Raw genomic sequence first — 16366 nt, forward strand, 5'->3', positions numbered from 1 at the left:
AAGTGGGCAGTACTGGCGTTTGTCCTCAATTTGGTTCTTACTAAATGATTAATAATTTGGTTAATGGACTGTAAAATGCTTTTAGAAAACTTGGGGAGTGGAGGTAGAGGATTTGGTTAAAATTGAAACGAGTTTGAAAATGTACAGCAATATTTCAAAACCACCAAGAACACATACATAAAGACTAATGAAAAGAGTCAAATGCATAAACTAAAAGTGGTAAACAAAAGAATTGCTAGTGGTAACAGAGAAAAACATTTCACAGCTACTACTATCAGGGACTGTGTAAAAATCAATCATGTGCTGTAGCAAAAAGGGGCAAATTTAATTCTTTACTGACAGACTGGTATTTAAAGCCCATGGAGTAATTATATTGTAGCTCATATAAGAGACACACAGAGATACAAATTATTTTTTTTAAATAACAAATTAGGAGATTGAGTAAAGTGTGAATGAATTAAGCTGGTTTTCTCCAGAAAACAGAATACTGAAGAGGGAGATGATTGCAACTTTTCAGTAAGTGAAAGACTATTAGAAAGAGGACAGTAATATTGTTCTCTATGTGCGTATAAGGTAGTAAAAGCAATTAACTTAGTCTTTCATAGAATCATAGAATGGTTAGGGCTGGAAGGGACCTTCAAAGGTCATCTAGTCCAACCCCGTACAAGGAGCAGGGACATCTCCAACCAGATCAGGTTGCTCAGAGCCTCATCCAGCCTGGCCTTGAACGTTTCCAGAGATGGGGGCATCCACCACCTCTCTGGGCAACCTGTGCCAGTGTTCTATAACTCGCATTTCCTCCCACAAATGATTAGATTAGAGATTAGGAGAAACTTTATAGTTATGGAGATAATAAAGACTCAAACAGATTACTGATGTGGGCTGTGGAAATTTTCCTGAAGGTTGTTACCAGTAGATCTAGTTCTGGATATGCATCAGTCAGAGGTGATCTAGACAGGTATTCTTATTTTGCTCCTGGCCCTGGACATAGATGAGATAATCTCTTGGGCCTCTTCCAGTCAATACACACAATTTCTGTTTGCAAAAACATTCATTTTAAAATATTTCAGTTTTGCTTTATATATTTTTCAACAAAACTTCCAAAGTTCAGTATCAAAATGCAATATTAATTCGGAGGAGTTCGTAGGACTTCATAACAAATTAGTAAAAGAACACAGGTATTTATTGTCTACATCCCCAGTTTACAGACCAATTTAGATTAGTAGCGTTTAAGGGCCGAAAGGAGTACTTATTATGTAGTCTGATCTCAGTACTTAGTTTCACCTTTGTAGTAAGGCCAAGAACTTGTATTTCCTTAAGGGATACATCCCAGTAGAAGAGAGGGAGTCAGGTAGCCCAGTAATGGGTAGGCTTCTAGTTCCTAGTGGAGCAATTGCAATGGATTTGCAAAACCAAAATAACACCATGACAATGGACACATAATTACACATCCCAATAGAAGCAAGAGAACACTGACAGCTTTGAAGCTGCACTTTCAGCTTCCCATACTAGAGCTAAAGAAAACTGGCAGTAGCCTAGCACTCCTGTTTTAACAGCGGAAAGGCAGAAAATGCCGCTGCTTCTGTCTGCGTGGAATCATTTCTGTGGGTCAATGATACTGGATTTTCATTCCTGTCAGTACCACATCTTTCAGTAAGAACCCTAAAATTTTTCTTGAACAAACCAAGGCCTAGCTTCTCATCCAGCATTTAACATGAGCAGTATGCTGTATCCCTTGTAACCACCGGACCTGTTTTAGTACATGTCAGGTTACTATCTGACCTTCATACCTTTCTGTTTCTTAGAAGTAAAGTGTAACCCACAACTTGTAACGCTGTTGTGCAAAACATCCAGGACATACTTTCTTCCTGCATAAAAAGATACTACCCAGCAATACAGTAATCACTGTCTGTCTATCGTACTTATTTGCTTTCCAAAGTCCAGTTCTACTTGTCTTTTGGCAAGCTGATAGGAAGGAAAAGCCACATGTTCATTATCACAACAGCTCTTAATAGAACTCTCTAATTAAAAAAAAATAATAATTTTCTCTATCAAATATGTCATTACAAAAAAGGATTTTTTTTTTCCCCTGTTAGCTCAACACAACTCAGTTCCTGAATTACCAGCAGGGCATCTGACACTAACATTCAGCCATTGGTAATAAACACCCAAACCCCCAGGTATTGCATGCTCAGTGAGAGGCCGAACTAGTAGCTGTAAGCATATTCTATCTCGGCTCACAGTTACAAGTATGTTATATTTGAACTTAATTGAGTTTAAAGGAATTTTTGTGTTCTGTAAGAGAGACAATTTTCAAGTGGGGTTAGAGAAAGATTTGTTTTCATAAAAAGAATAGATTTCTAATACATTTACAGTTAACTCTGTGATGCTGTTTCTTGAAGGTTCTCTGCAGATGGATTTTAAGCGTAAAGAAAAATTACCGGAAAAATGTTGCTTATCACAATTGGAGACATGCCTTTAATACAGCCCAGTGCATGTTTGCTGCTTTAAAATCTGGTAAAATTCAGGTATATTTTTCCTGTTTCTACATTAAGAATCTTCTGGCTAAACAAATTCTATAATGATGCATAGTTCTGATTGTAATGTCAGTAAGATGCTCATCATTCTGTGGTACGGCTAGTGAAATCAAAATATTTCTGCTGAAGACTTCTGGCTTTAAGGGCTTGGTTTGTGAAATTGTCATGTTGTCAGGTACCCAGTTTTCATTAAATCCTCTGGAAATGATCAGGTGGATGTTCCCAGTGGGAATATCTCAAAGAAGGCACGTACATGATTAGGTCCTCTTTTAAAGTTAATGCTTGTGCTACAAGCAAGTCAGAAAGGTGGAGAAGAAAAGTACTGACCCTGTTTCAGGATGTTTCTGTATAATATTCAACAGGAAATTTTTTAAGTTCAAACACAGAGCTGAGTACAGCTTTAGACAAACAATAGAACAGTTTTTGGAAATAAAGATTAAAATGCTCATCTCAGTGCTTTTGAGCCGTGTTTCAGCCTTCCACTTAAAAGACACATAATCATTTCAAAAACAGGCTCATCATTCTTTATTACAAATACAGAAGGACTTCTAGCTGATCCCCAAAATGAGAAAGATATTGATTCAAGATTTTCCCAAAATACATTTTTTAGGGTTTGTTTTATGTTCTTGAAGAAAACAAAATGGTTTGGTTCATGCTGAATGAATGTGTTTCTTCAGTTTGCTTACAGACAATTGTTATTAGTTGGTTTATACTATTTTACAGTAAGCACTTCTTAAAGAATAAATCTATCCTATTTGTAGACCAAAACCCAGTACAAATACTGGAGAGGCATTCCCTTCCTCCACTGACTTTGTCTCACTAGAAAAAAGGACAAAAGGTTCTGGAAGAGACAGAGGCATGGGCTTTCATATTCCTTCTGTACTGAAATGGAAATGGTAGCTTTGCTCTGTGCGCAGTCTAGCAATCTCTGATGATCCGGATAGCTTGCTTGCTATTTTTGGAATCCTGTCAGTCTCCACTGCAATTTCCATAAATTGTTTTATTCTTAACTACGTTGGATTCACCCCATGCTGATTTTAATGTCCTACATTCTGGAGTCAGAATGGCATTGAACATTAAGTCCCTCCATTTTCTCTAGTTTGAGCAGAAAAGCAGGCACTGGGGGACAGATCTTCCTAGGAGAAACATCAGATCAGTGATTTCCAAGCTGATTTGTCTTTTGACTAGGCTAAGGACAGGCTTCATTATGGAGAAAGCAGATGCAAATCTACAGAAGTTGTAACTGCTTCAAGAAAATTTGTATTTGATTGTATGGAAGGTACAGCCCTACAGTGGCAGTGCTGTCACTAGCTGTTCTTCAAATTCCTGTCCTTGCTGTTGTGCCTGCTATTCATGTCCCTTATAAAATGCTGAAGGAATACTCTGGCTTTGTCCAGCCTCTGTTTCTCACTGGACATATTGAAATAAATTTTCTATTCAATTCTATTGAACAATATTAAAGATACAAAATAGTCACAAAAGAGAAACTGTAACCTCTCCACTCATCCTTGTTAGAGCTCCAGAATAAACTCTTTAATAACGAGTCAGATATTGGTTAATTTTGTTTTCCATGGGTTTTAAACTTCTGTTAATTTATTTGCTCAGCAATCAATGAAAAGCATGACATTCTTCCCTTCTGATTATCCCAAGGACGTCTGTATAATTAATTTTTATACCTACTGAGGGAATGTAGCCTAACTCCCTTGAGGTGACAGAGGAGCTGAGCTAAAAGTCATGGACCAGAATTTAAAAAAAATTCCTCATGCTCTCTCTTTGCTGCCAGGTGACATTACAGAAGTCACTTCCTCTTCTTCTGTATCAGTTTTATCATCAGTATATATAGGGCTAGATGATGCTCCCTCTGAAAACTGCATTGAGGCCTATGGAGAATGAGTATTACTGTGCACCAGAGCTTCAGAGATAACCATATTCTCAGTGTACCATTTTATGGCCTTGTCCTCCTTGCGTCAGAAACGGTATCTGCTATGTGGGTAAAGATAAGACAGAAGATACAAAACCCATTCTGCAAAATAAATCCCCAACACAAAGCTAACTCACTTCTTGTATTACTCTTTACATGTAGAGCAAACTGACTGACTTAGAAACGCTCGCTTTGCTGATAGCAACTCTAAGCCATGATTTGGATCACAGGGGAGTGAACAACTCTTACATACAAAGGTAAGTAAGTCTGAGATAAGTTAGATAAAAGCAAATGAATACCAAAATCACAGAGCTAAATTAAGTACAACCTGATTGACTTGATGATGCGAGGCAGGTTTTTACAAAGCAGTAAGTGCAAGAACAGCCAGAAACATTCAAGAATCCGAAGCAAAGATGCACAGCCTCAGTGGTTGACTAATTACGATGGCAGACGAACTTTTTGTAGACTGTGTGGGGGCGGCATCTGCCTGCTCCTGGTCCAGCTGTCCCATCCCCCATTTCCCATACAGTGACAGCAAAAGTCCCAGCTTCTAAGGGACGGTGTGTAGGAAACATGCGGCTTTTTTCAGATTGCTCCCTGCCAACCAGCTGTTCCCCATCTAGTCTGGGCCAGCACAGAGCTGAGATCTGCAGCCATATGATACAAAGGTGTCTCCCTACCTTTTTGAACTCTGATCGGTTTACTCATGATTTAGCCATGTTTTTCCAGAATTCTAAGTTGGTTTGGGTAAGACATGTTTTAAAACAAAACATTTTTACTAAACAAAATATTTACTTCAAAGTTATCAAAATGAAGCATCTGAACTCTTCTAAAGTTTTCTCCATATTTTAATTTTTAACAAAAAATACTTGTTTTTTTAGAATTTATTAATAGTTTCAGATCTGCCCATAATGTGTTTTTCAGTGAATTTAGCATTCACTTCAAATAGCAGTATTTGATTCTTTGATTAAATAAATAGCTTAACTGAAAACACGGTATAATGTGATTACTGTGATATGGCAATGTGTCCTGATCTGACCAGAGATGGGGAAAAGATACCCAGAAACGTATACTTGTATCTTTTTCTGGCAGAGTTGGAGAGTGGTTTTGAAGCTACCTTTGGAAGAAGTGGTCTGCTGTTCTCCCTGTGTGTAAAGTAACATACTAGGGGAGAAAAAGTTTGTTTGAGGCAGAGAATACTGAAAGGCAGAAAATAAGTAAGCTGAAGCAGAATTCCTGCCTTTCAGATATATGTTCAGAATAACACTAAGACTGATATATAAAGAAAAAAAAAAAAAAAAACAAAGAAACCCCTAAACCCCATAAAATTGAAAGAGTAACCTTTTTCTAGTTCCCTGATAGGGGATTCCAGCAGTAACTGTAGCCTTGCAGTGACTGGAACTGGTTAGCTATTTTTTGCTTTATTTATTTAAAAATAAATTTCCTGGAAGACATCTGGAGATGCGTCATCTCCTCTCAAAAATGTCCTGGGAAAGTGTCATACACAGCAAAATCTAACATTCGCACATGCTGTAAAGCAGAGAGGATTGCAATTTAATAATTCTTTTTCAATAGAAAGTTCCACGAATTTTGTTCTTAAGTCTCTCATTTAAATCTAAATGAAAAGGGTTTTTTTTTTTCCAGGAATGGATCCCTTTTGTTTCTTTCTTGGAAGCAAGGAGAGTGGATACTTAGCATATGATTCTTTTCTTAAGCAACAGGGTTTCAAAAATGAAAATAGTCCTGGCAATAGAAATTACAGCAGATGAACTGCTTCAAGATCTTTAGGTAGATATGCAGGGGTTTTATTTTCTTTTTCTTTCAAACCCACATGTAAAGTAGGCAAGCACAGAGTATGGAAACTGCATAACCAAACCACTGTGCTCAGAAAGCAATGGGGTCCTTTGGCCTGGCGTCGTGGTTTAACAGAAATGCTGTGTACTACAGGAGTAGGACCTGAGTTTATTTCTAGCACTTGTGTCTTCCCAGACAGCCAGGGTCTGTAAGTACTGAGCAAGCTCTGGTTTGGTGCAGTACTTGGGAAGATAACCCAAGATATTTCTCACATATTTCTCTCTTCAGTCAGGATGAACTTTAGGGGACACAGTATGCATCCCACTTAACTCAATGGGAATTCCACCCAGCATGTCTTGGCACCATCTAACAAGTTGTTTCCTTGCAGAAACACGCAAGCATGTTTGCTCTATACTCCTTTTGCAGTGGTCTCAGAGGAGCTGCTGGGCAGCCAGCCCATAATCCTCAGGGGCTCGCATCCTTTAATCTCCCTTTCTGCGTTTTTGTTTGTCTTTCCATCTTTCTCTCCACATTTTTCTGCTTCTTAAATCCCTGGGGTCTCCTCTCGTTACTTTTATTTGAGTCTCTGTGTGCGCTCACTTACATAGGGACCCAGTCTTGCAGTCAGTAACTGATGTGAATGATCCTTAACCATACAAAAAGTCCCATGGAACTATATGCTAAAAAAGAATTTCTTACATGATTAAACATTTGTAGGTCAGATTATAATTAGAGTAATAGAGTCAGGATTAGCAGCAAAACAGACTTCCAAAAGAATCCTGATTTAGTTGAAGAGATGACATAAGCAACATGGGATGAGGGGCTGAAAATGAAGATACAGTAGCAAAAGCTAAGAACTGTATTATGCAATGAGGAACAGGGGGAAATTTGAAATTCTCAGGAGGAGTTTCTGTATTTTGTCTAAAGCTACTCAAACTTCAAATTCTATTTTCTAAACTAAGATGGCTTTAAATTCTAAATTTGCACAGTTAGTTTCATGCTGGTTTTCATTGCCTGTAGGACAACCAACATCTTATTTCCCCTTTGGATTTTAACCTGGGCAAAGGGTAGGTAACGATATTGCAGTAGTTTGGTCATGAAGAGAGCGATGCTGAATGAAGTACCGATACAGTCACTAACACTGAGAAATTACTTGATCAACATTTTGGGCCCTGCATCAGAGTCCACTGAGGTCAGCAGGATTTTTCAATTGGCATCAGTGGGCTTCCGATTTGCGTTATTACTTCCAAGCTCAGTAGCTGAGCTGACTAAATATGCTAGGCAGGTGTTTAAAATGTTTCAAATGTCACTTAATTTTGCTTGCGAATGAACCCTTCTTGTTGCCTTTCCTTGTCATACAAGAACTTTCACTTTTCATAAAACCTTGTATTACATTCTCACTCCTTGTGTGCAGCTGGTCTCTACAGGTAACAGAAGGCAGAAGACTAGAGTTGTCAGTGCTCTGACAGAGTAACAGCATTGTCTTTTTATCTGTCTTCCCCCCTGCATCCTTCCAAATGTATTCATTTGGAAGTCACACAGTTACACAGAAGGGGGAAAAGAACTGGTCAAGAACAAGCATGGGTGGATGGGGGTAGACTGATCATGAGAAGAGGACATTAAAAGGGAAGTTATTTCTGGATTAGTAGCATGTTTAGTTTGATTTCTCCATCTGATGGGTCTTTTTATTCCTCAGAAGCGAACATCCACTGGCTCAGCTGTATTGCCACTCCATCATGGAGCATCATCACTTTGATCAATGCCTTATGATCCTCAATAGTCCAGTGAGTGCCACATTTTCGTGTATGCTGAAGGAAACTACTTGATGTTTTACTTTTTATTTTTCGCTTTTGGATAGATTCCCACCCTTATACATTCCTAAGTGATCTTGATTCCCTTTTTGGGTAAAGAAAGCAAATGCAACAATTTTGAAATCACAATTCCTTGCTGAGTGCCACCAAACCTTTCCAAATGTTGCCTGATAAGGGAAGCCTTGCTGTTATCTTTTTGAATACCTGCTGCCTTGGACCAAAGGAAACAAAAGAACTTTGTTACCATTTTAATGACCTCTTCTGAACCACCAGACAAACCCGAGTCCTTGCTCTCATTTCAAAAAACATTCCGGCCTATGCATACACAAAGCGGTCCTGATGAGACCAAACCAAACACTGCTAATGTTGACATTCCAAAGTGAAGCCAAACCCAAGTTAAGTAAATATGCAAATAAAACTACATTCTTCTTGGTTTATATTATTAACTAATTTTAAGACCAGTTATAGCAGCATGCACAATCATTTCAGGGCAGTTTATTTTCACTGCTTATTTCGTATCATAGGTACGGTACTTCCAGCATCCTGTGTATTGTAATGATTCTTTCCTCTGCAGACAGGAAAATATGGGAAAAAAGTGGAGGCAAGTTACCATTTCACCAGCTCCACAGTGCTTTGGTTTAACAGTGGGCTGCTGAGCTTGTATTTCTATGTAAGAGCTTGTTATTTATGTTGCTTCATAAAAAGAAAATATTTTCATTTACATACGGTCCATAGGCAGGTACTGGAATCTACTATAGTTCCTCTGCTTCGGGGGCGAGGAAGGAAAGAGAAATGCTACAATACAGCTAGCGGCAAATGTAATTTTGATGAATGAAATGGACTTAAAGGCTTTGAGGTTGCTCTGCTTGCAGTTTTATTTTGTAGTAATTGATTATGATGCTGTTGCTATGTGGCTTTCTGCCGTTACTCAAGAAGACTGGAATTTTTATTTTTAAATTGTGGAATCTGCGAAGGGAAGCAGGGTAAAAGAATGACATAAAATATCAGCAAGCAAGTCAATGATTTAGTATGTAAAAGACATTGTAGCAAACTAGTGTGCTGTTGCCCATTTTACTGATAACACTGGTTTTGGTTTTTTTGTAAAGGGAAATCAGATTCTCAGCAGCCTTTCCATTGAAGAATACAAGGCCACACTGAAAATGATAAAACAAGCCATTCTTGCCACAGACCTAGCACTATACATCAAGTAAGTCAGAGGGAAGTTTGGCTGGATAGTCCTTGCTGGATATTTGGATTGTGTCAGCATGCTGCAAAGTGTTTTGTTTTAACTTCTTTTAAAGGAGAAGAGGAGAATTTTTTGAACTTCTAAGGAAGAAGCAATTTAATTGGGAAGATCCTACACAGAAGGAGCTATTTTTGTAAGTAAAAGCACAATGATTAAGAAGTTCATTTCATATTATTAGGTACCAAATTTTCCACGCCGCGCTGCTGTGAACTTCATTAAAAGCAGCAGATCTGCGCGGCTAGATACATTTCACAATAAAGTAATTCAAAGACTTCTCTCTGTTTTTTCTACAGAGCAATGCTGATGACTGCTTGTGATCTATCAGCCATAACCAAACCATGGCCAGTCCAGCAACGGGTATATGCTTAATTTTAAGATTTGCTAAATACAAACTCTGCGTAACAGCTTCTGCTTACTCCATCCAGTCCTTATTGCAAAGGCAGTGATGGAATGCACAGCCTTAGGAATTTCTCAGGTCTTTGTAGCAAGATCTGGGCATTTAGCTATGTCATCATGTTAACAGTAATCTGAAGGTAAATCAGGAATCTTTGTTCTTTCCAACATTTCTGTATTACTACAAGATAGTCAATTGATACAACACACTAGTATCAGCTGAGCTTTTTTGTGTGTTGATCATTTCAGCTGTTATCAATGGCCTATGCACCATTTTATTCACTTTGTGTTGTCAGGATAAATATCAGTACACGCAGGTGTTTTGTTTGTGCACAGATGTGTGAATGAAGAATTCTAAAAGCTAGCTTTTAAGCTGGAGTGTCGCATTATGGAGGGGTCCCAATTTGATATATCCTAAGGAGAAACAGGAAACACAGGAAACAGTTTTGATTGTAGGCAGCAAGCAAACTTTTAGAGCTCTCAATGTGTGAAATCTCTTACAGATTGCTGAACTTGTAGCCACTGAGTTCTTTGATCAAGGAGATAAAGAGCGGAAGGAACTCAACATCGAACCAACAGTAAGTGACAGAATCATACAGAGTCACCTCTTTCAAAATGGCTTCTACAAACAGCACTTCACGTTCCTTTCAAAAGCCACCATTTCTCCCACTGACCAGAACACAGGACCCACTCCTTCCCTGTCTTCCAAGTAGTCAGTTTTATTCTGCAGTTCCCAAACACCAACAGTGTGTCATTACCTCTGAGCCAGAAGAACAGACACCGTTATTTATTCTAAATCGGTATTACTAAATTGTCTAGGACGATTCCTAAATTGGTACCTATTTGCACCCTATCCAAAACCAGGAAGTTGTCTACTTATCTAGCTATTTGGGCTCTGTCAGTCCAAAGACAATCTCCTAAGGCAAGTCACACAGTCAGATTTCCTGCATTGTAACACATGCGCTGACACCCCGCTGTGCTGAGCTTGCTGTGCTGTTTAAGGTGCTGCTTTTTAATTCCAGCCTGTCTCTTTGGTTTTGGTTGGGGTTTTTATTTAATGCATTGAAACATAGAGCTTGTTTACTTCTTATCTGCAGGATCTAATGAACAGAGAGAAGAAAAATAAAATACCCAGCATGCAGGTTGGATTCATAGATGCTGTTTGTTTGCAGCTGTATGAGGTATGGTGCCTAAGAAAGAACTGCAACTATCTAAAACCAGAACTGCACACTGTAGCCTCTAATAGATGCAGATTTAAAAATAGAATAAAAATCAAATTAAAAAAAGAGTCCCTTAGTTAAAAAAAGATATTTTTTTTGTTACATATTACATATGGTTCATTATTCAGTTAAGAAATTACTATTTTAGTATTTATCATTAATGGTATGATTATCTGATTAATGTATTTTGCTGTATTTTTTAAAACCTAGTGGTAATTGCTGTGCTCTGTGCACTTGGCGTTAGATCCAGTGAGCTGCTATCATCATCAGGGAAAGTCACAAAACTAATGCTTTGCTATCTAGGAAAAGAATGGTATGTAGTGTGTTGATTAAAAGTGTTGTTTAAGGGTTTTAAAGAATTCAGAATTATCTAAAAAGAATTGACATCCACCAGGTAGAAGGAAACAAAGATAGAGGAAGGAGAGGGAGCTACTACCTGCTGCCCCTGAAACTCACGTTTCTGTGCTGTATAAAGTATTTGTCAGGATAATAAGGCAGCCTTTGCTGGGGAGCCTCAGAAAACTGTCTCCAGTAGGGGGTAGGCCACTGGAAGAAGACTGAGTATCTATGGAGAAGTACAGACTACACAAACAGAAAATTCTTTGAACAGAACACGTGAGCAGGTTTGAATACCCACAGCTCCAGAGCTTCTATACTTTTCCTTGTTAGGGGAGGGCTTTACCTTTCCATCTATTAAAAGACAAAAAAATTTTCAGCTATTAACTCTGAAATACACACGCAGCTTACATCAACAGTTACCAAGTGATGCTAGTCCAAACTGTGTTCCTACAGGAAATGAGATGCATGACTAATTTCTAGCTACTGTGCCCCTGCTTTGTAACTGCAGCTTTCTTACGCCACAGTGAATACAAAGCCATTCCTGGGGAGCAGCCAAAAGCACCTACAGATGTTTAGAGTCTTCTCCCTTCTCTTTAATTGGGGAAGAAAGAAGGAGATGCTATGTCCACAGGAGGAGGTCTAAGCACCATCTTTATGTTCTGAGCATGTTGCCTCTTACGGCTTTCAGTGTGTCACTCTTATTTGTCATCTTGTCTCAAAGGCTGACCTGAACTGGAACAGCATGTAGCAGGCTGACAGTGTCTGGGACTTTATATCCACTCCGAGTATGCCAGCATGTGTCCTAGCCTGACAGATTAAGTGAGAGTGACTTACCTGCGGGGGCAGACAGCACTAAGAGGATGGGGAATCTATGAGGAAGTCACAAAACCCATAACAGTACTGGTAAATCAAAAGAATGGGCTACGGTTTGAGCTGATCCAGTGTTCGTTTATTTTTTCTGGAGTACAAGTAGGGACCTTACCTGCTTAGACAGATTTTTGTTTTCTTCAGTGAATAATTAATGATAAAAGATATAAACAGCTTCAATGTTACTTTGAAAATTAACAAGCACACAGTTCACTCTCCAAAGTTCTCATGCTATAAAAGCAAACAATAAACAAAGTTGTAACGATAGCCTTTCATCCAGTCAGTAGGAATTTGACACGATGCAAACAGAGATGAATTCCCAATACAGGACTGCGAATATGTGACTTACCATGTTATTCAGAGTAGGTCAGATCCCAGTGAACTGAAGTTTTGTTGTTTGTGTTAGCTAGGCAACCAGTGCAGTTAAACGGAATGATCTACAAGTCTTCCCTTTAAGTTCAGAAATCTGAAAAAAACAAGAGAAATGCGTTTCATTCTCTTCATTTTTTAATTGAAAAAAGTACCATTTAGCAGTTTTAAATGCTGTTTAGATATATTCAGATAAACAAACCAGTAAAACTCCACAGATATTTGACACTTCCATTCTTCTTGTGGTGTAAATCAAGAATAATTCAATTAAGTCTACTGGAACTAATGAAGCAGCCTATAAAGCCAAAAGGATCTATGAAGATTTATACAAACTGGTTAATTCAGTAGGGTCCCTATGTAAAGTTACAGGAGAATTAGACATTACTACCTCCGTTATTTGAATGAGACCTGAATTCCATGTGAAATTCTGACTGATTTTACATTTTGTATAATGAGCAGCAGAGGGGCCAGGATTCTTCTCTGTGTGCTTTGCAGTTGGTCGTAGTAGTTACAGAACCAGTGGGCTCAAATGCTCTTTCCCATACCTTGTTGTCCTGCACTGTCTGAACTGTTAAATTCCCACTTTACGCTTCTGAATAGTGTGACTTCATTCCAAAAGCCAACAGAACCCTTTATGCAAGTAAGGATTGACTGTCATAGCATGAAGATACATCTTCATCACTCCCGTCAGGAAAGGAAAACATACAAAAATGCTTATGAATTGTTCATTTATTTTTTCAATTCTATATTTAAATATCAGAATCCAGTTTTCCTTCACTCTGTTTTACATGTTCTTAATTTATTTCAGGCCCTAACGCATGTGTCAGAGGCCTGCTACCCTTTACTGGATGGCTGTAGAAAAAATAGGCAGAAATGGCAATCCTTAGCTGAACAACAAGAGAAGAATCTGATTAATGGAGAAAGCAATCAAGCCAAACGGAACTGAGATGCTGATTTAACAACCACAAGCTTAAGTTCACATACAAGACATAGTAATAGGAGAGTACCGCATTTTGCAAAACACTGTATGAATTTGGCTTATGTTTTGCCACTGCTGTATTATTTTTTCACATTTTGAGATTTAGCATGACAGTGTATAGGCCAAGGTTATATAAAGATAGTATATTTCTTTTATTACATCTGATTGAGATGGAAAAAAGATCTGCAAGGGTAGTTTTTGCTACCCTGTTCCACAAGAAGGTACGAGTGCAGTGACTCGACTGTCCCTGAGAGCCTATTACTTTATCGATGTATATAGTTGTGTAGTGATCATGTTGTGGCCAGTATCTTAAAGACTACTGCATTTCGCACCTTTCTTCCTCTTCCAATCTTGCTGTGTTATGTTACAATAGTAAGGAGCAGTCTTGCCTGTCCTCTTCCCAGAGGTTCAGAGGAAAGATTGGAACGAACTCTAGGGAGCCTGATCCAGCGTATACTATGCTATAACCTCTTTCCAGAGACAGAACTGGGCTTTGAAGTGAAAAAGCCCCAGAATCTGTGCACCCAGTAGTTTTTTTCATATTACAGGAGCGTCTTAGCAAATGTCTTATATTTGAGGAATTTTTTTTTAAACCCTGTGAATTACTAGGCAATGAGGGTCTTGAGTTTTGTGGTAGAGGCGTCATAATTATCCATGAATAATGGAAACTGCTTGAAGATCGATGAAATGTCACGACGTAACTGACAGGCTGCCATAAAGAAAGCTGCAAGAAGCACACAGAGAAATGGAAACTAAACAGGATCATTTTTTTATGCTGGTTTTTCACTTCATTTGGAAGTTGAATTTAACGTCATCATAACCTACAGACTGAATCACGGGCAGGAAGAGTGGAAGAGAATGTGACTGCAAGAGCAAGAGATGAAAATCTGAATCAGGATGATGCAGGAATGGCACACTGGTGGCTATCAATGACTGATTCTTTAGGCCAGTGCTATTACAAAATGGCTATGACCACTTTGAAGAAAGTTTTATGTTAACATATTTTAAAAATCATTTTTAGCATTAATGTTAACAGTGATTAACCACAATGTCTTAAAGGAGTAGGAAAAAAGGATACTGAAAGCAAAAATAGCCAAGAATGCTACAGTGATCTGCCATTTGTATATGAGGCATTAACATTCAGAAAAGTAAGAAATCAATTAATTTGCACTAGTAAAAAAAGCAACATTGATATTTTCTTTAAATGGAGATGACTAATAAAAATTGTTTTGAATTGGCAACCAATTCAAGAAAATACACACCTTAGACAAACCCCAAAAGAGTAATACAAAGACAGGAGTATTATTTGGGTAGGCAGGATTAGGAGATTAATGTCTGCAATCCAAGCTTGGTTAGCAGCAGGTGTAACTTCAGCTGCACAGAGACAAGGAAAATGTTTTGGTTTTTTTGTTTGTTTTGTTTTGGTTTTTTTTTTAAATCTGTAGTAATGATGTTTTCAGTTAAAATCAGCAATAGTATTAGGCAAAAGTAATATATTTGAAATTGTACTTTGAAGTTGGGGAGTTTGTTTCTATCACAGTAATCCAGAAAATTCTCGTTGCAAACTGCAAGAAATTCTCCTTCCCAGGATATCATCAATCCCCCCTTAAGAGCTGGTCAGAAAGGCAGTGAAAACAACCTCTTTTTATCAGTCTCTGCATTTAGATAAACTACACCAGAAGCCAACAAAAGATGAAGCAAATGTTTCAAAATGTTTGGTGATACTGTTTCATAGTATTTTTTTTCAATGTAGAATAAGGTATTCTCATAGTCTGCAGTGTTTCTGACAACCTAAATTACTTCTCACTAATTAAATCCTATCTCAGACATCTCTAATGACTATCAAAAAGATTTTATTGCAGCTGAATTTGAAAACATTTTTCTACAAAAGTATTTCTCCTTTTTTTCCCCAGATTTTCACAAAAAGTATGTAATTCAACAATAATTAAGAATTCCAAGGCTACTATTACGCAGTGCTCCATATATGTATTTATATGCATACACAGTACAATATATGTGTGTAGTATGTCATAGCTATGCAGAAAAATGACAGCAGCCTGCCTCCCAACACATCTCCCCCCCCCAAAAAAAAAAAAGTTTTTAGGTACTTTTTGATAAATAGGAAACTTTGCTCCAGGATTTGCATAGTCCTTGTATATTCTTTTCCTGGAATGCTTGAGATACTGACATATAAGTATTATGCTAAGTGATGAGATACATGTTTAATATAAATAATAATAAAGTATATGTATATAAAGGTGTATTCTTGCTAGTATGGTTGAGACTAGTAATTCATGGTGACAGGACAGCAAAGCAACTACGCTGATATTACAGGGTAGTGACATATAATTTACATTAAGATCCCAGTATTTCTGTGCTATATTGTGTGTTCAGCAAAGCTTTCTTATGACATACATTTATAACTATTACAAAGGAGTGCTGGATTCCTACCTTTGACTTGAAAAAAAATGGACATAACGTTGCATTTTTTCTAAGGTTCTTTTAAAATGAACAGAGTTATACAGTATGTGCACATATTTAATTACCTCTGTACACATTTATCCCACAGAATCTCTTCCATTACAAAGATTGGAACACACACAGAAATACAGTTTCTAGTAAATAAACTATTTAAATGCCATAATACACCTGTATGTCTGTATATTTCTACAAAACCATACCCTTTAAACTACTGGTTTAAGAACCTTACAAGCATAGATTGCTGCACTTCATGAAAATTCAGAGAGTGATCAAATTGTTTATACAGTGTTTTACTCTGCCTGAAGGCAAAGTCAGATTGTGCTGCTTTTGGATCATAGCTTTGTGTGAACTGTTTGCAGAAAACTGCTCATTCCTTTCACAATATAGATAGGTGACAATATGAAAAAAA

The 16366-nt window shown here is 37.8% G+C and overlaps 1 protein-coding gene across 5 annotated transcripts in view; it reads left to right on the forward strand.

The window, feature by feature from the left end:
* The window catches only part of PDE5A (phosphodiesterase 5A), a 119787-nt gene extending 104887 nt beyond the window's left edge, over positions 1–14900 (forward strand). For all 5 annotated transcript variants that reach the window (XM_086746511.1, XM_086746513.1, XM_086746510.1 and 2 more), the window contains 9 exons: positions 2403–2528; positions 4621–4715; positions 7949–8036; positions 9170–9270; positions 9365–9442; positions 9603–9666; positions 10206–10280; positions 10800–10883; positions 13306–14900. In XM_086746511.1, coding sequence (XP_086602637.1) covers positions 2403–2528; positions 4621–4715; positions 7949–8036; positions 9170–9270; positions 9365–9442; positions 9603–9666; positions 10206–10280; positions 10800–10883; positions 13306–13443 — 849 coding nt within the window. In that variant the 3' untranslated portion in view covers positions 13444–14900. The remainder of the gene's footprint in view (positions 1–2402; positions 2529–4620; positions 4716–7948; positions 8037–9169; positions 9271–9364; positions 9443–9602; positions 9667–10205; positions 10281–10799; positions 10884–13305) is intronic.
* The last annotated feature ends 1466 nt before the right edge of the window (positions 14901–16366 follow it).

Source organism: Chlamydotis macqueenii, chromosome 4 (genome assembly GCF_036417535.1).
Source record: "Chlamydotis macqueenii isolate bChlMac1 chromosome 4, bChlMac1.mat, whole genome shotgun sequence".
NCBI lineage: Eukaryota > Metazoa > Chordata > Aves > Otidiformes > Otididae > Chlamydotis > Chlamydotis macqueenii.